This window comes from Phalacrocorax carbo, chromosome 13, assembly GCF_963921805.1.
Source record: "Phalacrocorax carbo chromosome 13, bPhaCar2.1, whole genome shotgun sequence".
Lineage (NCBI taxonomy): Eukaryota > Metazoa > Chordata > Aves > Suliformes > Phalacrocoracidae > Phalacrocorax > Phalacrocorax carbo.
The window spans coordinates 2,196,151-2,218,031 of NC_087525.1; the positions used below are offsets into that span (position 1 = coordinate 2,196,151).

The window sequence follows — 21,881 nt, forward strand, 5'->3', positions numbered from 1 at the left end:
GCCTGGCTTCAATTGGCTTTGAAGATGTTGTAAATACCCAATTTGGTGGAATGGGACAAAATGGACTGTGCATGCAAATGTGACTTGTCACATCCTTAAACTCTACAGTGTCTTCAAAATATTGATCAGTGTTTAAGGATCTTGTTTCAGACACAGCATGAGGGTCAGTCACAAATATCTTTCATTTCTAGGCATGGTATTAACATCTTGTGTGAGATAGTGGTTTTCATTTTACTTTATTCCAGTGCCACAGTGATGCATTTGTAGTTTCAGTCGAGATGCAGAAGCAGAAATTGGGCTTAGTGCACCCACTCTGGGATTGTCCACGGAGGCTGAAGGGTGAGGGCTCATTTCCCATGAAATCCCCCAGAGAATGGGGAAAAAATGCTGGAGAGAAAATCCTTGACAGTAAACTGTTTTGAAGAGTTGTTAATAATAACACTGCACTGCAAGCTAAGGACAATTTAATTTTGGCTGTCTTGCGAATGCAAGATCATAGAAACAAAACATGCAGGGTACAGAGATGCGAGGCTTCGTGCAAAAGCTATTATCTTTAATAACCTATATAATAATGTTGGAAAAGACAGGTGAGTTGGAAGGTACAGAAGCGTTCCTTTAGGACTGTAGGTATAATTTAATTTGCAAATATGAAGGAATACCAACTGCTGCAGCAGAAAAAAATCCCATAACACACTCAAATGCCAAGCGCAGGTATAGGTTTCCTCTGTAGGCTGGCACAAGAGCGGCACTGCTGGGCAGTGTAAATCCTCTGTCTTGAGATGAGTAGCCAAAACTGTCCCTGCTTCAAGTTTAGTGATGTTTCCAACGTAGTTGCTGCTGTTGAGTGTTTGTAGCTCTTCGGGAGCAATTGTCCTTTTCAAGATGAATAATCTTGAGTGAATGCCTATAAAATGGGTGAAGGGGTTTACATACCTGCTAATTTCTCTCCTTCCCTCCCATCATGACAGAAACAACTTAAGTTTTTTTTTTTTTAAATTGTACAATTTCCTCAACAACTGTAAAATGAAACGCAGTAGGAGGGCTGTCTCTGATAATGAAGCCCTGTCAGGGAAAGACAGGGATTGACAGAAGCAAGGGAAAATAATACTCCAGAGTATCTGAGCAACCTACAGAACATAAACAGAACCTGGACCAAAACAGGGTGTGCAATCGCATCCTTTTGCAGTTGTTTTGCATACCCCATGTGTGTTCCCCACAGGGAAATCAGAGTTTTAGCCTCATGATGTCAGCAGGCCACTTCATCCTTTAGCATCATTATTATCCTTCCATCATGAGAGGAACAAAATGCAAGCCTCCGCACTTGCTTTCCTTTAGTGCTCATAAGGAAAAATGTCAGCTCATTTGCTTTCTGCATCTCCCCCATTTTCATAGGTATAGCACCTCTTAGTTTATAACCAGGTGTCTGGGAGAAAAAAATTTACTACAAGCCCCTTTCAGGAGTTTATTTACCAGAATAAGGTCTGTATTATAAGTGCCACAGCTTTAAAATTGAGGCTGTAACATTTTCACCCTCTCCGAGATTAACAGTTGCAAATGATTTTAATACTTCTGTAGCTTTAGCATAGCAGACAAACCATCTGCAGCACCTGCAGAGCAAATCTATTCTCTCTTCCTAAGAGTTGCATCATATGAGCTGTTTCCAAGGCCAGACGTAAGTGTAATTAATGCAAATACGAGTGACAGTTGCTCTCCACCTCCCTTTCTCCTTTTTCTCTAATATTAAGCTAAGCGAAATGTGCCAGAAATGGCTTCAGGAAAACTAGCCTTGTCTTACCAATTACATTCGTAATAGGGTAAGGATTGGGTTGCTGAAGAACTAAATACACCTTTTCCGAACTTATTTTCTGTCACGTCTATTGTGGTCTTTATTACATACGAAAAAACCCCAACAGTTTATCCACCAAATAATAACTATTACTGTGTTGGAAAGAGGAATTTATTTTGATGCAACAGTTTGCAATACAAAATGAATATACAACTCTCTCACTCTGCGTGCTTGTGTCTCTTGCACAGAGGCATCCAGCAGCTGTGTTGGCTTCAGGCACTACTTGCACGTGTTCTCACTCTTCAGGAGACTCCCCATTCTACCACCTCCGCACAAATTTTTGCATTTTCTCCCCAGCAAGCCGATACATGGACCAGTCACTGGATGATCTCAGCGCTCTGGCATTGCCAGGCACTTCCAACACTGGGATCTCCGAGCACCCTGGGAGATGGTTTTGCTGATGATCTGAAACTCAGCGTGCAACTTGCTTACCAAGATGGAAATGCATATTTAAAGTACTGGAATGAAATGCCACATATGGGATGTTGCAAAAGACAGAGGCAGGTCTTCTGTCGTACTTCTGCTCTCTGCCTTCCTTGGCTTGGGTTGGGGTTTATTCCATAATCAACATTGGTTTTTTTGCTCTGTATGGCTGCATTAACATACATGGCAGGGACAGGATCTGTCCCCCAAGGTATAAGTGTGGTGTAGGAGCAATAGAGATCTTTTATTTTTTCTTCTGAAAATAACTTCTACAAGATCCCGGTTTAACCGATACCAACCAGAACTCAGGACAGATGTCAACACAGGAAAGGTCAGGCTATGTGGGTTTCTCTGTCCCAGTTTAAGAAGGCAAAGAGAAGACAGTAATAAAGACTGCAGGGTAAATTTTTGTAAACTTTCATGAATAAGGCTGCAAACACATTTCTTAGTTGTTTTTTTAAGGCCATGATCCTGACACAACTTGAAGGCCAGTGGGCGGCTGCCAGTACATAGCGTTTCCAGCTTGAGTTGTTCAAAATGTTGGGTTCTGTGAGTATCCTACATCAAGCCTCAGCTTCTGCTAGGTAAGATTTAGCCTCAGCTCTTTCAGAGCAGAGGGACAGTGCTGTAGGGGCGTCTCAAATGTGGTAAAGCAAGGACAAAAACATTAGCATTTTTCAACTTTCATTCCAGTTGGGTGCAGAAAAAAGAGTTTCAGGGAATGCGGACAGACTTCATTTCCTTTTACTGATCTGTTTTGATTTTTAAACTATGCTTACCCGTCTGGCCCAAGGCAGAGACCAGTGACAACAACTGCATTTGTTATGGTGCCAGCCAATAATAAGAGATAAAGGGTTTGTTACGGAGTTAACCCACAAGGACCGTCTGCCACGGACTGCAAAGCTGCATGAATACTTTCAGTGAAAGCCCTTCAAGACTTTGGGAAACGCATTTAGAAAGTAAGTGAATCGCTGCTTTTGTGCTGGGCTGAGGACAGAAGGCAGCCAAGGACCCTGTGCAGTTTTCATGTCTGTCAGAATATAAATGTCCTGTCAGAGTGCTTACATCTGGGCCACCAAGTATATTTTAGGGTAGAATCAACCCCTGGATTACAGTCAGGATTATTCAGAAGCCCTTGCTGGTTTAGTACAGGAGTAATGCCATGGGATGAATCAACAGGATAAATCAAAGCGTTGCTAATGGGGGAGATTGCTTCTGCCTGAAAGTTGGGAGCAGCTCACCAGGGATGGAAGCCTGACCTTTCACACCCCCTTCCACGGCATTCAGGTTGGGCACGTCTTTACTTTTGTATCGGGGTGGAGATTCAGCATGGACGTTTTGGCGCAGCTGTTTTCCCCTGTTTTGGCAGCCTCTGTTCAGCGTGCTGAGCTCTCTGTGAAAACGCGTCGCTTCCAGAGCCAACCGAAATAGCTGCTCTGCTGTTCCTGCAGACAACAAGCAATTCCCCGGGGCATTCTCACCAGCTATGTGGACTGCCATCGCCACAAAATATTCCATAGCTGAATAGTGTGGAATATAGCCAGCAAAAAGTCACCTCTCCTTGCCAGTGTGGGCAGCTCCTCCACCAGTGCAGCTACTTCTCCTTTTCATGCTCAAAGGAGAGTCTAACAAGCCTTGGGGCAGAGAGACTGGAGAAGGTCAGAGGTTGCTCCTCATCTTGTTATCCCTGGTGGCAGTCACATATCTTTTGTGATAAAGTGTTGTGATGTTTATGGATTGATTTAAAAAAAAAAAAAAGTTTATTGCCATTTGCTGTTAAAACTCAGTTTCCTTAAGATATGGCTCTGGTTTGCCTTGTTGTGTGCTACCAGCACTTTTGTAGGGTGGCCTGGAGGCATCACTTCATGTGGACCTTGGACTGTACTTCTGCAAAGGGGGCATATAAAATAGTCATAAACAGTTTGATAGAAACCCTTTTTAACACCCATATCGCCATAAATAACTTTGAGGAGCAGGGGAAGGCTGCAGGTGAGCAGAATGTCAGTTGTGAAAGCATCTCTATTCCATATCCAGCTTTACTTCATAACCCCATCACGCTGGGGTTGGGGGCAGGGTTGAATAATCAGCGTTGGAGGCGTTAGATGGGGTAGTGCTGATCACTCGTCAGCTGTTTGCTTCATGGGGGAAATTGTAGCAGAGCTGGAGCCCCTTCTGCAGTTCAGTGTTTAACCAGTATCTCTCAAAATATTAAAGGATTAGGCAGCAGAGAAGGCCCTGGTCATCATCTCTGACCCAGGAGTGATCAAGGCGCTCACCCAGGATGAACAAGGTGGGGTTCCCACCTCAGCACGGGTGTGTTGGTGTGCAGGTCTTTCCCCTTCAGGGCAACTTCTCAATGGTATAGTCAGTTCAGGTGGAGAGATTTCTCCTTGTTATAGGCAGTAAGAAGCAGCTGGAGAAAGTGCACAGGAGGACTGGGTAACCAGGCTGGTAGGAAAGACAGCTTGCTGGGAAGGGCTGAGCAGGTTGCGAGTGAGTAGTCTGCTGAAGGCACAGTTCCTGGGCAAAGTGGGGGATGGTTGTGGAGAGAAGTGTGATGAAGTCCTTCGCTTGTGTTGCAGATAGGAAGGAGAGTCAGGGGTTTTAAACTTTGTCAAGAGACTTCAACATTTGATACCAGAATACTTTTTTTTCTGTCTGTAGCAATTGTTACTATCTAGAGCAGAAGACATGGATGTTTTGAAATCTTCATTATTGATGGGTTTTAAGAAGCAGTTGGAGAAGAACGTGTCAGAGAAAGTCTGGGTATACTTGATCCTGCTTTGTTAGGGACAGAGCAAGTAATTTCTTGATGAGAGTAAGCTGCATTTACTAGCATTTCTTCTATCATAAATAATGAATAGAGCCAAACTCCAGTGCTGAATGTTCTTTTGTCTTTTCAGACTTTTTCACAAATGTCATAAAATTGTGGAAAAAGGAATATAGTTCTTCGTACCTATTGCAATGCTGAAACATCTTCAAAGATTTCCTTTGAGTCTTCTGGTCCTGTTTGTCTTCCTACTGTATGTTTTCCCACTTGCAGCAGCCTCCTGCTCAGCTCTTTTCCTCTGAGATTTCCCTTTAGAGCTGAGGCTCCATTTTCCTTTGAGTACAACTACCCACATGGAAATAATCTCCGAAACATTGATATTTATATGCAAATATTTAAATAATACAGGCAGGTTTTGGGGGAAAGCAAGAATCTATTTTACGAATCTCTCTAATGTTGTCATGGAGAGAGTGGGGGGTCTATTTTTATTGGCCTGGAGAATCAAGCCAAGCATTCAATACTGTCTTATTCAATACTGTCTTATACAGTGTTTAAATCTTGTTCTTCTATCGTTGTTATCATCAGCTCTGCTGGCCTGAATTTGTGACATCTTTTAACAGGTCAATAAATGTTGTCTCTCCGCTGTTTTATAAAAGCATTTGCTGAGTAAAGGTTTTTTTGGTATTGAAGTGACGAGCAGTCCTGTAACACCTCTTCTTACGAGACTCAAATACAATTTGGCTGTGTGGTCACTTCTAGCTGTTTAGGAGGATACTGGCCCATTATAAACCACCATAAATCTGTGATATTAATTGTGTAATTCTGTGATGTGATGTAGTTGGAGTTTGTTTTGTCAACAGATTTATTTTTCCCATTATCTGCGCTATTGCTGTCTTAAAGTTGTAAGTATTTCTCTTAAGAAATTTTCCTTGTTTACTTAATATCCTGTTTTCAATTTAGAATTTGTTTATATGCTCATATGCTATTTTGCTGTTTCTCACGCATTTGGTCTGTAATAGACATCTTCCGCTACCCTCCCTTCGATTGCACAGACTTAATTATCTGTAAAAAATGTGTTGTGATGCATTCTCCCCAAATTTTGGAGTGCAGTGATACAACCACAGTAAAATTTGTCCAGATGTGTGGGAGTATTATCTTCTCCCATCAGTTTATTCCTCATTTGGGAATGTTAGAGTTGGTATAATGAACTTTCATTTTATACTTAGGCCCAGACATCATATAATCCCTTTTAGTTGTCTCTGTTTGCTCTTGTTACATTATGGACCCATGTGTTTCCAGTGAAAAAGAGTGCTTCCTAAGGAAAAAAACCCAAAAGTGTTACTGAGGGCATGAACGGTCATATTTTTCTGCACCGAGTTGGCCAGTTCTGTCTCGTTACCAGTGAACACATTCAGCTGATGGGGTTCTTTTTAAACAAATAAGGAAGGCTTCCGAACTTTGTAATTCCACTGCAGCAGACTATACGTTTAAGCTAATAAAAGCAAATTCTGCTTTAACTGCGCTCACAAATTAAGTTCACCGGGCAATTCATGCTTGGCCACAGACAATATACAGGGTTTTGCTATCAAGCCCTCTGCAAGGTCCCTCCTTAGGGAATTCTGCTGCCTCCCTGGGGCCCAGGTTAAGGACGTTGCTAGGAAGCTTCCTAGCCTGGTACGGCCCTCGGACTATTGCCCATTACTGGTCGTCCATGTGGGAGGTGCTGAAGCTACAACACGTAGCCCGAGGGCAATCAGAAGAGACTTCAGGGCCTTAGGACAGCTTGTAAGGGACTCTGGAGCACAGGTTATTTTCTCCCCTCTCCTTCCAGTTGCAGGCAGTGACACTGGAAGGAACAGATACACACAGCCTATTAATTCGTGGCTCTGTGGCTGGTGTCGCCACCACAATTTCTTTTTTTTTTTTGATAATGGGATGGCTTACACAGCACCAGACTTGCTGGTGTCTGTTGGGATTTACCTTTCTCAAAGGGGAAAGAGGGTCTTTGCTCATGAGTTTACAGGGCTCGTTGACAGAGCTTTAAACCAGACTTGAAGGGGGAGGGGTTTAATATCAGGCTTGCCCAAGACAAGCTGGGGGATGACATGCTGTCATGGTTTAGACCCAGTCAGCAAGTAAGTGCCACCCAGCCACTTGCTCACATCCCCCCCGTGGATGGAGGAGAGAATCGGAAGGACCAAAGTAAGGAAACTTGTGGGTTGAGATAAGAACAGTTTAATAATTAAAATAAAATACTAATAGTAATAACAATAATAATATAATTAAAAGGAAAATAACAAGAGACGGAGAGAAAGGCAAAACCTCGGGGGGGGAGGGGGGAACCAAACAAGTGGTGCAGCTGCTCACCACCCGCTGACCGATGCTGCCCGTCCCCAAGCCGCGATCACTGCTTCCCCCGGCCAGCTCCCCCCAGTGAATATACAGGGTATGAGGTCATATGACATGGAATATCCCATTGGCCAGTTGGGGTCAGCTGTCCTGGCTGTGCCCCCTCCCCTCCCGGCCCCTTGTGCCCCCGGCAGAGCCTGGGAGGCTGGAAAAGCCCTTGACTAGCACAAGCGCTGCCCAGCCACAACTAAAACATCAGTGTATTATCAATGTTATTCTCATACTAAGTCCAAAACACAGCACTGCACCAGCTGCAGGGAAGAAAAGTAACTCTATCCCAGCTAAAACCATGACACACACCAGGTTAGAGGGACGGGGTGCTAGCAAGGTCCCTCGGCCTGTGTCTCGGAGATGCGCTGGGTTCAGTGGAGCACAACTGAAGTTGTACAGAAACGAGCTAGGTGTTACTGAGGTAACAGGATCCAAGAGAGGAGCACCAGTGAAACACCTTAAAGGAGTTAAGGCGTGTTCCTCTAAGAAGGTGACATGGATGACAGCTCAGCTGAAGTGCCCCTACACAAGCGCACACAGCATGGGCAATGAACAGGAGGAGCTGGAAGCTGTTGTACAGCAGGAAAGCTATAACTGCCTTCATGGAAATGTGGTGGGAGGCTCTCACGATTGGTGTGCTGCAATGGATGGCTATAAGCTTTTCAGAAGGGATAGGCAAGGCAGGAGAGGTGTTGGGGTAGCTCTGTATGTTAGGGAGTGTTTGGATTGTCTAGAGCTTCATGATCGTGACGACAGGGTGGAGTCTTTATGGGTAAGAATTGGGGGGAAGGCCAAGACAGATATCATGGTGGGAGTCTGTTACAGACCACCCAGCCAGGATGAAGAGGCAGATGAATTATTCTACAAGCAGCTGGGAGAAGCCTCATGATCACTAGCCGTTGTCCTCGTGGGGGACTTCAATCTACCAGGTGTCTGCTGGAAATCCAACACAGCACAGAGGTAACAGCCTAGGAGGTTCCTGGAGTGTGTGGAAGATAACTTCCTGACAGAGGGAGCCAACTAAGGAAGGCGCCCTCCTGAACCTGTTCTTCACAGAGAAGGACTTGTGGGTGATGTGATGGTTGGAGGCTGTCTTGTGCGTAGTGATCATGAAATGATAGAGTTTTTGATTCCTGGAGAAGTAAGGAGGGGGTCAGCAGAACTGCCACCTTGGACTTCCGGAGGGCAGACTTTGGCCTGTTTCGGAGACTGATCGACAGAGTCCCCTGGGAGGGAGCCATGAAGGGCAAAGGAGCCCAAGACGGCTGGACATTCTTCGAGGACGAAGTCTTAAAGGAGCAGAAGCAGGCTCTCCCCATGTGCCTGAAGACAAGCATGTGAGGAAGAAGAACAGCCTGGCTGAACAGAGACCTTTGGCTGGAACTCAGAAAAAAAAATGGGAGTTTGACCTTTGGAAGAAGGGGCAGGCAAGTCAGGAGGACTATAAGGGTATAGTGAGGTTATGCAGTGAGAAAACTAGAAGGTCCAAAGCCTAGCTAGAGCTTAATCTGGCTACTGCTGTAAAAGACAATACAAAATACTTCTATGAGTACATTAGCAGCAAAAGGAAGGCTAAGGAGAATCTCCAGCCTTTATTAGATGTGGGAGGAAACATACTGACAAAGGATGAAGTACTTAATGCCTTCTTTTCTTCAGTCTTTAACAGCAAGAGCAGTTGTTCTGTGGGTACCCAGCCCCCTGAGCTGGAAGGCAGGGATGGGGAGCAGAACAGAGCCCCCATAATCCAAGGGGAATGGTTAGCAACCTGCTACACCACTTAGACACACATAGGTCGATGGGACCAGATGAGACCACCTGAGAGTACTGAAGGAACAGGTGGAAGTACTCACCAAGCTGCTTTCAATCCTTTATCAGCAGTCCTGACTAACTGGGGAGGTCCCAGCTGACTGCAGATAGCAAATGTGATGTCCGTGTACAAGAAGGGCTGGAAGGAGGATCCAGGGAACTACAGGCCTGTCAGCCTGACCTTGGTGCCAGGGAAGGTTATGAAGCAGGTCATCCTGCGTGCCATCATGCAGCATGTACAGGATCCAAGTGATCAGAGCAGTCACCATGGGCTTAGGAAAAGTAGGTCTTGCTTAACTAGCCTGGTCTCCTTCTGTGACAAAGTGACCCACTTAGTAGATGAGGGAAGGCCTGTGGATATTGCCTACATGGGCTTTAGTAAAGCCTTTGACACTGTTTCCTGCCGCATTCTCCTGGAAACACTGGTTGCTCATGGTTTGGATGGGTGTACTCTTTGCTGGATAAAAACCTGGCTGGGTGGGTGAGCCCAGAGAGTTGTGGTGAACGGAGCTAAATCCAGTTGGTGGCTGGTCATGAGTGGGGCTTCCCAGGGCTCAATGATGGGGCTGGTTCTGTTTAATATCTTTTTCAGTGATCTGGATGAGGGGATCGAGTGCGCCCTCAGTAAGTTTGCCAATGACACTAAGTTGGGTGGGAGTGTTGATCTGCTCAAGACATTTGGATGTGGTGCTTAGGGACATTGTTTAGTGGTGGACTTGGCAGTGCTTGGTTTATGGTTGGACTCGATGATCTTAAAGGTCTTTTTCAACCTATATGATTCTGTGTGTCTTCAGGTCTCCCTTTCCTTTTTGTATGTGGGTTTTCTCTCGGTGTAGAAGCAACCACCAAATTGTGCACCTAGAAAGCATTTAGGGCTCATGAAATGTAGATGGAGTGATTACCCCAAAGGCATATGTCAGGACTTGCTCTCCAGAGTTCAGGATTGAAAAAAATGATAGGTTTGTCTTGGGTTTTTTAGCTCCCCGAAATGTGGAGAGCAACTTTTATGTAGTTATGTGATCCCAAGTAAAAAGTGAAACCCTCTGTGAAAGGAAAAATATTATTTGTTTTGGGTTATGTTTATCTGTCAGCAGGGAACTCTTCCCAGTAGTCAACTCCCTCCTCACTTTGCACCTGATCATCAGTGTTCCTGGAATCAGAGCAATGCATCGGGAATCTCAATTTAATGTTAGGAGCATAGGACATGTGTACACCATGTTATGGACTGTGTTAAAGCAACTCTTGGGCAAACTGTTCTTGGAAATAGCCTCTGTAGAGCTGTATCAGCTCAGTGATAGGCTTGGGCTAATATTTCATGTAGCCGCGTTGCTTATTCATCTACTGATGCAAGTACAGCAAGTGTTTTTAATTAAAGCAGGTATAGCACTGCTTTCCTGCCTCTGGAATGTATGTTGTGTTTATGTGTTTTGTTTAGTATCACTTGGGAGTATTGATGAACGTCAAGTTTTTTTGGAAAACAGAGAATGAGAGACCAAAGTATTGCAGAATCACAGACTGACAGAGCTTGGGAGGGACCTCTGCAGGTCGTTCAGTCTGACCCCACTCTTCAAGCCGGGCCACCTGGAGCTGGTTGCTCAGGACCATGTCCAGATGGCTTTTGGCTGTCTCTGAGGAGGGAGACTCTGAAACCTCTCTGGCCAACCTGTAAGGTAAGGGCCACAGGCTGAATTAAGTCTCAGTCCTGTCGACCCTGGGCTCTTTACTGCTGCATCACCCTCTACCCTCGACCAGCAGGTCCAGCCTGTCCTGGGAGACTGTTGTTGAGGGAAATGCTACCAAACGAGAGGAGAAGTTGCCTTTTTGGCAAAAGAACACAAAAAAATTGAATGTGAAATTCCTGATGAAGTCTTCAATAATTGTAACGCTCCTTCGATGCTGTTTTGCTGCTGACCCCATACCCTCTGTGGCTTCATGCTCTGCATTTGTTATGTCTATATGTGGTTTCAGTCATTCTTTTATCTGTTGCCGGTTAAAGCTGATCTTTTCTCCCTTCTTTTATTCTTCTTATTTATTTCTGGTGGGATGGAAGCAGACCAGAAAAAAACTTGCAGTCGTACATGTGACTGAGCAGGTTTGCAATAAATCCTTAACTGATTCTTACCTGATTACCAGCTTTACAAGTGGTTCTCCAGGTGTTTACTGTAAGTGATCTCCCATCATCACAAAATACATTTTGGCTGCTAGAAGATTGGATTTCCATTATATATGCTGTTTTTCTGGTGAATACTTGTTCAGCCCCAGAGGATGAGGGCAAAATATCTCTGGAAGATAGATGAGAGACATGCAGCTAGATTTATGGCTTGTATAGAGGGATCCATTAATGGAGGTTTCTCTTATATTGCAGTGTTCCCACATTCCAGAGCCTTCCTGAGGAGATACTTAGTAAGCTTGCAGATGTCCTTGAAGAGGTAAGTGCTTTTAATTCTGAGAGCTAATGAGTTCAGAGTCTGCGAGCCTTCTGGTGGCAATATCCAGGCTCTTTTTGTCAAAAGAACAGCTTCAAAATTTTATTCCCGGTTACAGCTGACTGTTCCAGCACATTGAGGTGGCAGGAGGAGCTGTATGAAAAATGAATCCAGTTTTGAACAGGGCTTACATATTCTTAATTGGATTTCTATCCAACTGGGAAGTGAAACAATAATTTCCTGCAGTGTGCAGATGGGAAGCCTTCTTCTCCAGCCCCTGGTTCAGTGGTGGAGGAGGAGGGATGTGAAATTGTAATCTCCTTTCAAATTTGATGGGATGCTTATGTTAGAGGGCAATATTATACCTTAAAGGAGGTGTCATGGAAAAGCTGCTCTCGTAAGAGTTACAGCAGGGAGGGATGATGTAATGCATGTTGAGATATTTGATGGTCTGGATGGAGTTGGCTTTGCCTACCTGGCTATCACTAGTATCTCATTAGTGTCAGGCTTTTAACGAGTCTTTATTTTAAAAAAAGAACCAAACCCCAGCACCCCCAAAAAACCAAAAACAACAACAAAAAACCAAACAAACCCAGAAACAAACAAAAAAACCCCAACAGGAATCATAAAATCCACCAAACCCCCTTCCCTAAAAAACCCTGCACCCTCCCCCCCAAAAAAACCCTACTTGCCAAAACCAATCAAAACCCCCAACCTTGCCCGTAAGTGGACGTGTAAAATAGACGTAAAATATTTGAGTTGCATTGCAGGCCGTTTGTCCACATAGTTTATTGACACAGCAGTTCTGGGCCTGCAAAATTGCATGTAATTAAATATTACAGAAACTGTTAATAAAACCTTTCAAAATGTAGCCCTGCGTGATTTAACTGCAGGAAACCTCTGTGTACAACAGTATTTTTATTTCATTCCTTGTTGGTTTTCTCTTGTACATACCTCGCCATTGTGAATAACCCTAATAACTATTTTTATAGAAAAATATTCGCATGTACCACCTCTGCCATTGATTGTAAGAAACGATGCTGCTGACATTTAAGTTGATTTTTTTTTTTTCCAGAGCACTGATAGGACATTGGTACTTCTTTGCCTTTTTATTTAGTATACAGATGAATTTTGTAATCCAAATAAATCAGCTGTTTGTCGTACAGAATAATTGCATGTTCATAAATAAGTTTTAGTTCCTTTACTGCCAGAGAAATGTTTAGATTTAGAGAGAAAAGGCATATTAACTCAATATGCTATGAATTAAATTTGCCTACCTTAAAACTGCATGCCTAACGAGAAACAGATGAATTTGCTTGGATCACATAACCAGCATTAAACTCCTTATCAAGAGTTAAGGAAAAGAATAAAGCCAATAAAACTTTTCCTGGGACACTTAAAGTTATAAAAAACTTTGTCATAACAAACATCAATGAAGAAAAGAGGCACAGAAGCAGCATCTGTGGGGATAAATCTGTACCGTTAGGGTGGATGCTATGGCAAGGGGGACTGGTCGTCCCAGTCTGTACTGGGATGTGGCTCCCAATTTCCCACTTGGAATCACCCTTGTTATTCCCTCTGGGTTTGTCTTTGATTTAACATACCAGGTTCTACATAAACTTAAAAAAAAAAAAAATTACTGTGATATTACACGTTTTTCTGTTTAACAGTATCCGGTATATTGAAACTAAGCATCAATAACTTTATTTTATCCTCTCTGTTGCTGTAACAAGGATTGTGTAAAAGTGACTGATTTGGCACAGTTTGAGGCAGGGGAAAAAATTCTCTTTCTTAATGTCAAGATTTCGTGCAGTTTTTCTTTTGATACAGTGCGGTGAATGATGCAACCCTTCTGTCCTACGTTGTTTAAGTTTTTAGAAATTATTTAAAATCCAGAAGCAAGGAAAAAAGCCGGTTTAACTGCCCGTTACTCAAATCAAACTTGGAAACGGCGTTGTAAAGCCAGTGGAGAGGAAAAACGGTCAGAGTTTGATAACATGATTTAATTTCTAGAATTGATGGAAATATTACAAGAAGTTTCTTGAATAACTCCAGCATTAAAAACCGTGGACGATTTTCCTTTTCTCTTGCAGCAGCCTCTGACTTGTACAGGGTCAGTCCCATCAATGAAATTGCTCATAATTTATATACATGAGAGTAGAAACAAGTCTACTGAGTTCAGTTTTAGCACGTTCAGACCCAAGCTCCAGATATGCTGTGTTTTTGCCAGGAAATCTTCTCCCAGGAACTAGCTTTTTGGGCCATGATGTACCCTGTTTCCAGGCCCTTGTTCTGGGGATGGAGTTCTCTCCAGCTGTGGATCGTTGCAGTTGACACCGATCTCACAGCAGCTTTAGGTTGCACCCCTATCCCCAGTCCAGGATTTGGGAATCACTACTAGACATGGCACAGCTTTTCCCAGCACAGACACCGGACCCTTCTGTCATCTTCCACTACATTTTTTTTAAATTCTATTAATATTTCTCAACGTTACATATTAACAGGCATCAATGTAACGTATAGCTGACTTTATTAACATATCTCAAACCATTGGGTAATGACTGCAGTGATTTTCACCGTGGTGGGAAGCCGGTCATCCCTTCCAGCGCAGAGGTTGATTTAGCTTGGTTGTAATGCCATCTCTGCGTTGTTTATCCTGGCGCTTGCCAAACATAATGTGAGGGACAACAAGTAATAACGGTTCTGCAGCTCAAGACTTAATTCTTGTATTACCTGGGTTTTGGTATCGGTGTCATCAGGAGATGCGGTTGATGTTCACCTGTAGGATAGTCCTCTCAAATCATTCACAGTTGCTTGCCCAAAACCCATTTGATGCAAAGTTCCTGCAAGATTCATCCAAATTATGGGGTAGGACAAGAAGAAAGGTTTAAATTAGTGGATGTGGAGACGAAATAAATGCACAGGTTTGTGGTCAGCTCAGCCTCCACTTCCCATGAACTAAGCTATTGGCGGGGGGTTGCTGTTTGGGGGAGGTGGGGAAGCAAGGGTTAGTGGTGCTCATGCTGTGCAAGGGATGAAGGACCCAAACTCATCAGTTATTCTGTACAGGGAACAATTTTTTTTATTTATTTTTTTATAGGGTGGTGTATATCGATCCACATTTGCTGGGTGTCTGGGATGCAAGAGGCAGTATAGCTTAGAATTTTAATATAATTTTTAATACTGTCCACAATGTTTTCCTAATTTTTCTTCCTTAATGCCTGCTTTTTCATATTTTCCTTCAGTTGAAAAAGCCCTTCTTGACCTCCAGCTGACTCTTCAGGCATCATGCCCTGAGCTGCTCCTTCCTTAAAAAATCCTGTTGCCCAATACCTCTGGCCTCTGGTGTGCCTGCTCGCAGCTCTGGTGCTTAACAGTGTTGAAACGGTGGCAAAATAGTTTCACCGTATCGTGTATAGGTAAAGCAAATTAACATATTTATGTTTAAATACTGTAGGATTAATGTAGTTGGAGAAGACAACAGCTGCCAGGATGCTGCTTAAACATCGCTGTGTGCCTTACCTCCATCCGAGGGCTGCATATCTCGGATTAAATACCTGTACTGGTATTTATTGTATAAATATATTTGCTCTGGATGAACACAAATCTCCTTTGGAAAACAGTAAAAATGCCTTCTTGCACATTATTTTTATTCATGAAACATCTGAATAATTTTAGATTCCTTGGGTGAAAGAGGGGAATTTGTCTGCAATTTGAAAGACTTGCTGTAGATGATTAGTAGCCAAGCTTAAAAGTAATTTTTTTTAATAAATGTGAACAACTTCATGAAAATGCAAAAGCCTGACCTTTCTTTCCCCACTTTTCAAGGCTTTGAAACAGTTTATGGTTGTCTTTTCTGATTATAGAGTATCTGATTTTCTTAGAGATTAAAAGAAAAGAAATAAGTCTTTCTTCCTTCATCAGGCACCCTTAGTATGTATCAGTGATATATCACAAAAATAAATGTATTTTTAGTAGTAAACATTTATTTTTCTAAGAATATATAGCCTTAGCATCATGGCGCTTCGTTATAATGTGGGCAGTTTGTAACAGAAAGGAATACGGTACTAGTTTATTTTTATTTAGGAAACTAAAATGCATTGAAACACCCATAGAATAACTTACAGCAACGGAGGTGCCATCCACATATGACTGCTGCTGCCAACATCTAGGGTCCGGTCGCCCCCTTCCAGCCCCGAAACGGGAAGGCAGCGCAGGGGCGTAACTGCCCTGATGGGAAATTTGGGAGGAAAGGGAAGAACATCTTCCCCAGCTTCAGGTCTTTGAGAGTTTTCACCTCTTTTGGGTTGTTTGGGTTTTTTGGGTTTTTTGTGTGGTTGGGTTTTTTTGGTGTGTTTTTTTTTTTTTTCTCATGAGGATGTAGAAACTGGTGTTTATAAGGACTCTGAAGTATCGTTAAAAGCCCTGTGGGTCATGGCACTATTAATATTAGATGGACAATTGTGTCTGGTGTCTCACCCAGTGATTACCTGGAAGGTGCTGTCGTTGCCAGTATTTTTAGTCTTTATGGATTAACTCCATTCATTAAATGAAATTAAATCCTTGAGGGAGGAGGATGGTGAGTCTGTAAGAAGTGGATCAAGTTGCCAGGAACTACACTGCCGGAAGAGAATAAAAAAGGGCATTTATGGTCATAGAGGAGAAAAACCAAAGAAAAACCCCAAAAGGCCCAACCTCTAGTATAATTTCTCAAGACGTGACTCCTCATGGTAAACATATAGGTGCTTTGTCTGCCTATAGCGTAGCAAGTGCCTGTAGGACATGTGTTTGCCCACTGTTAAGCACCTTTGCTTTGTCTTTGCCACTAGGAGTGGGGAAAATCAGATGAGTGGCACTTGGCTGCTGGAGCAAGCGCGTCGTTTTGCTGTGCTGTGCTTGGAGCTGAAGCTCTTCGCCCTTTGGCTGTGTGTAGGAGAACAAGTAGGAACCCCTGGGGACGTGCGCAGGGTGGCAATGGGTGGAGCTCCCATCAGCGGCCTTCAGCTCTGACCATGCGTTGGGAAGAGCTTTCCAGGAGCTTGGCGGGAGGAAATCAGTGCTTCTGGCAGGAGGGAGAGTAGATGCTGAGGAGATGGAAACCAGTGGGCAGGCAGAAGGACAGCTGAGCTTGAGGAGACATGTGAAATGTCTGGAGGAAGAGGGATGTCAGTTCCCGGTGTGGTCAAGGAGGTGGATGGGCTAGTAGCAGGCATGGGCAGTGCTTGGAGACTCTGGGCTGACATCTCTGTCTCTCTTCCCCCCCCCCCTTTGGGGCAAAAAATAAGGATTTCTTCTCCATCTTGAAGTTCGTTCACTTTCTGGTAGCCTTTTTCCTCTTTCAGGGGTATTCTCTGTGTCATTCAAATGTAAAGCTTATATCCTTGGAAGATTTATATCTAAAATCAGTAGCTCAGGTAACAACAAGTATAATTAGGGTTGCTTGACCTTGTCTCTTTCGAAACCATTTCCAGCTGCTTATGATTTTGATGACTTATCCATTCAATCTAAAATTATTCATTATGGCTGTTGACCTACAGGTGATTTTTCTAATCTTTTCCCCCAACTCAAACTACTAATCCTGTTTCAGAGGAGGAGATTGCTTTGCGCATATGTCAGGGATGGACTTGTTATCCACCCGAGTATCTGTCCCAGCTCTGTTGAGTTATGTAGGTCTTTCAAGGTAGGGGAAAGGGGCAGAAAATCAGAGAGCCTGGGGGAGCTGGAGAAAATAATATGGGATTTAAAAGTTTCATAGTTATAAATACACAGAAAGGGGTTGAATTAAGGTTTCATTGGCATTTTTCAACTTTAGCATTTTCTAAATCCTGTGTACTTGATGTTCCTTTGCTGTTTGGGATTTAGCGTACTAATCCATATAAGATGTTATATGTATGAATCTGAGCAGCTTGAGTGACAGAAAGGAACAAATGCAATTTCAGTTTGGTTACCAAAATAATGGAGATTCTTTCTGCATAGATAACGTCAAAGCTAAACTATGTCAAGCGGATTCTTCTTGTGTATTGTGTGTCCAGAACTCTGGATAGCTTTGCCACATATATATTATTGTTATGTGCATATGAATACATTTATATAATATTATTAGATTATATATTGCAATTGTATACTATATATGCAATACAGAAAACCTATATAATATAAAACATTATATGAGTAAGGGCCCTAAATCAAGGGTGCAAGGACTTCATTAACAAGTCCTAGGTTTTCCTTGCTTTAATGGTGCAGTTTGGCTGGGGAGTGCGTTAGGGCCCCAGGACGGCCATTCCCCATGTCTCCCAGTGTGCATTTGGGAATTTGTTTCACTAGAAGTGTTGATACTTCAAAATTTTAATTTAATGTAATGCACTACAGAAGTCCAGGAGCCAGTGATGTAGCTGCCCAGGTTTGGAGGAAGCACGATTTGGCTACCTCATTGCTCCCAATACGCATATGGTCATAGGCAAACGGTGTTGCCAAACTATTTGAGCAGTGCAAGCAAAGAGAGGTGTGTTAAATACCATAGGTCCATGATGCCAAGCCTGAAATCGTGTTCTTGCAGCTCGCGGGCTGTGTGCAGAGCACATCTTGGGAGTGCGATCTCAAAGTGCTGAAAGCACAGATCACAGAGCCTGTCTGCAGCCAATTCATTAACGCTGCTGTAAATTCATGTGGTGAGGGTTGCCTGCCACTCTTTTTTATTTTCTTCCTTTTTTCCCCAATTAAAGAGTGAATCAAATAAGGCATGAATGGTGAAAGAACAACAAAATCCATCTCAGTTGCTAGTGGTGCAGGTCCTGATGAAGAGCGGCGATCTTGGAGAAAGTTCCGTTGCGAAGTTCAGCTTCACAAGACCTGTCGTGTTTTGCCAGCCTTCGTACAAAGATGCCGACCATCCTTCTTGCTCCACCCTGTGAAATTAATGTGAATCAGAAATTCTTAGTCTGCCTCCCTTTAATTAACGGAGTCTGAATACAGTCCTCCTTTTATGCAGAATTGCATGGCAACAGTAAATAGAAAAAGAAAAATATGCAAAATTCATTAGCTTTCAATATAATTAGTATTTTTTTCTGCCTAAATGAGACTGAGGAACACTGTCAGGTGAAAGAAACCAGACCTAATGTAATCCTTTACTGGTGCATCCTGCAGGTGACAACTGTCATTATATTGAGCTTGATGGTAGGTTCTGCCTGGACCAAAGGTGATCAGCAGCAGGTAAATGTTGATCAGACTTAGAGGCACAAACTAGAGGTGAGGGAAGACTAAACTGTTTAGCTTAGGAAAGATTTATTTTTATTTTATTATTTATCTTTTCTGATTAAAGCTAGCACTCCGTTGAGGTATATTTACCAAAGGAGCTATGGGATATAGTTGAAGAAGTGCTGCCTGTGGGGGCAACAAAGTAGATTCAATCACCGTTGATTCAATCATACAGGGACAAAATTTCAACTTTATTTGTACTTATATTAATTTTTCAAAAGACACTCATGGGAATACAGCTTTGTTTTTGCAGGTGTTCCAGGAAAAAAAGCTTTTTGGGTCTACTGCAAAAAAAAGAGTTAAGAAAATAAAATGCAATTGGAAAAAATGACGTGCCAGACTACACTAAAGTACTCAGTTGCAATGTCTAGAGCAATGGAGTAGGACAGCACCCTCCTTTTGTGTCATTGATAGATTTTTCTGGCCTTTAAACCTATGGCATATGCGTGTATGCATTGTGCACGTATGCTGCATTTTCCACTACAGATCACAGCTGTTCAAAGAATTAAAAGCAATTTCCTCCAGTGTGAGAAACAAGGAATGCTTATCTAATTGGAAAATATCTCTGCCTCTTCCAGTTTTTATCAGAGTCCAAAATGTAGATGAGTTACCTAAATCTAATTTTAAAAGATATTGTGGAGAAAAGGAGAAATGTGATCATTTCTCTGTGCATGATTATGTGAGGCTTTAGTGACGCTCACTTTAGAAGCTGCTCTAGCACTTGTATTGGGATAAAAGGTGTCATTTTGACCAAAGTTTTTTTTTCTTTTTGGTTTTCTGTATTGTGGGCACTGGCCATTTAAAGGCAATTACAAATAAGCTCATGCTTAGTTACCACAGCAGAGGAAAGGAGTTAAATATTCCCTGATGCCTGCAGATATCTGCCAGGAACATCACCATCCAAGTGTGTATTATCGTGACTGTCCTGATTGCTCTGTTCATCTGCAGTGGTAGAAATGAAGGAGGCATTTCTTCACACAGTATTTAATAGATCTGCAAAACTTATTGTTAGAGGGTGATGCAGGTGGAGAAAAGCTCTGTGGGTTGAAGAAGACACTTGAAGCATCCCCTGGGATTGCTAAATTGAGGCCTTCAGTGCTCAAGCAGAGCTTATGGGCTCAGAGCAAGACCGACAAGGATCTGGCAAGCTCTTCATACAAGTAAAGGAGAAATTATTTTAAAATTGTTGCCTGATGAAGTAACTTGCAAGCAAACTCAGAATTTTATCAGGTGAATAATCCAGTCTAACTAGAGCATAAACTTTTATTCAGACTTGAGGCTGCTGTTTCATTTGAAAGAAAGTTGCAGGACAACAGGACATGTTGCCTGCTAGTATCAGAATTTGCAACCAAACCAAATAAGCCCTTTAACTCTCCCATCCTACTAAAAAATGCATGTGATTTATTTTGGTGGTTTCTATGACTGCTCCATCCTGGTGGAAATGAAACCCAGAAAAACCAAATGAGACGATGCTGATAGGGGGAACTATTCTTTTTCCTCTACTTGTTTGCAGTTTGGCACCTCAGGTGCACCCCACTGCGCTGCTTTTGTTCAATGAGAGTGGGGCAGAAAGCCACCTTTAGGCCAGGCAATGCTGTCTGTGCAAACAAAAATCAACCAAATATTGTCTTGTGTGAATGACAGGGGTAGAAAAACAGAGTGGAGGGAGCAGCATGTTTCATAAAATGGCAAGTCATGTGAATACCCGAGATAAACATGGCTAAATATTTATCTGGTTCATATGACCGTGGCTGAGAAAAATAGAGTGCTGGTGGTTAAAATAAAGGCGCTGGAAAGTCAAGTTGTAATGAAGTCCTTGACTGATTGGCTCATTTTTCTCAATTTTATTGAGTTTCTAGAAGAGTGTGTAATGCAGGAAACGGTGGAGGTATCTATACCAACAGAGCATATAGACTTCTTTACAAAAATGGCATAGGAAGGTTTGTAAATAGGGAACGCTTTCTAAAAATATGGATATAGGCTTTACTATAAAGGTGGGATTATTAGGAATGTATGAGGAGATGGGGGTATCTCTGTCCTTTCCAAACTGTAGATATCAATGGATATAGGGAAAAGGTTCGATATCCATATGACTGGGACTTTGAATGTGTTGTACATTATATGTCTTAGGGGAAAAACCAAACCAAAACCCTCAGCTGAGCAAGGGCTGTTGAGGCTGGGTCCCTGCAGACCTGTGCTGAGACTTGGCTGGATTGAACAGTCAAAAATAAGTCTTTGATTAAGAATAGCAGGAATTGTGTTGAGACGCTCCTCTGAATGCTTGTTTTCCTTTCCTAGTTCACCTGGGCTCCTGCTGGTAAGCTCTGGTTTGAACCACTGGCGTCAGTGGGAACCAGGGGTTGATGCATCCTTCAGCAAACCCCTAACCGAGCTCTGCTCCGGCTCACGGGAGAGGCAAATGAAGGCTCAGGCTGATGTTACTGAGCAGGAGTGGAGAGAGGCGGTGGGACAGGACCTCTCCCTTTGCTTAGGCAGGTTGAAGTGGACCGTGTAATTGCAGCCTCTGCTCTGTGTGAAGGGCAGAGATGATTAGATGCCACTGATGAACTGATGATTAAAACCATTGTTTGCAAAGAAATACCTTAGACCTCAGACGTGAATATTTTTGTGTACAACTAGGGTGACCCTTTAGTGCTGGATGTAATTATCCTCTTTTCATGTGTAGTTCAAATACTTTACACTTGTTCTGCTTACCACAGGAATGTTTTCTTTAGAAACAGCATAATATTTCCATCTTGACAAGCCTTGGCAAAACATGTTAAAGGTTAGTTTTTAAATGCTTTAAGGCACGTTCACCTTTCTTGAGCAACCTTTCTGTTCATTTCCCGTCCCTGGTCCGCAAGAGGTCTACGGGGTCTCGTGGGCATCAGCATTGCGGAGTTTGCTGTGCCATGCCTCCAGTTTATCGAGAAATACTCCCTTGTCCCTGCTGCAC

At 42.9% G+C, this 21,881-nt stretch overlaps 1 protein-coding gene across 2 annotated transcripts in view; it reads left to right on the forward strand.

The window, feature by feature from the left end:
- Nucleotides 1-21,881, forward strand: part of PRKG1 (protein kinase cGMP-dependent 1) — a 532,210-nt gene that overhangs the window by 357,677 nt on the left and 152,652 nt on the right. For both annotated transcript variants that reach the window (XM_064464568.1, XM_064464567.1), the window contains exon 5: nucleotides 11,611-11,674. In XM_064464568.1, the coding sequence (XP_064320638.1) occupies nucleotides 11,611-11,674 (64 nt within the window). The remainder of the gene's footprint in view (nucleotides 1-11,610; nucleotides 11,675-21,881) is intronic.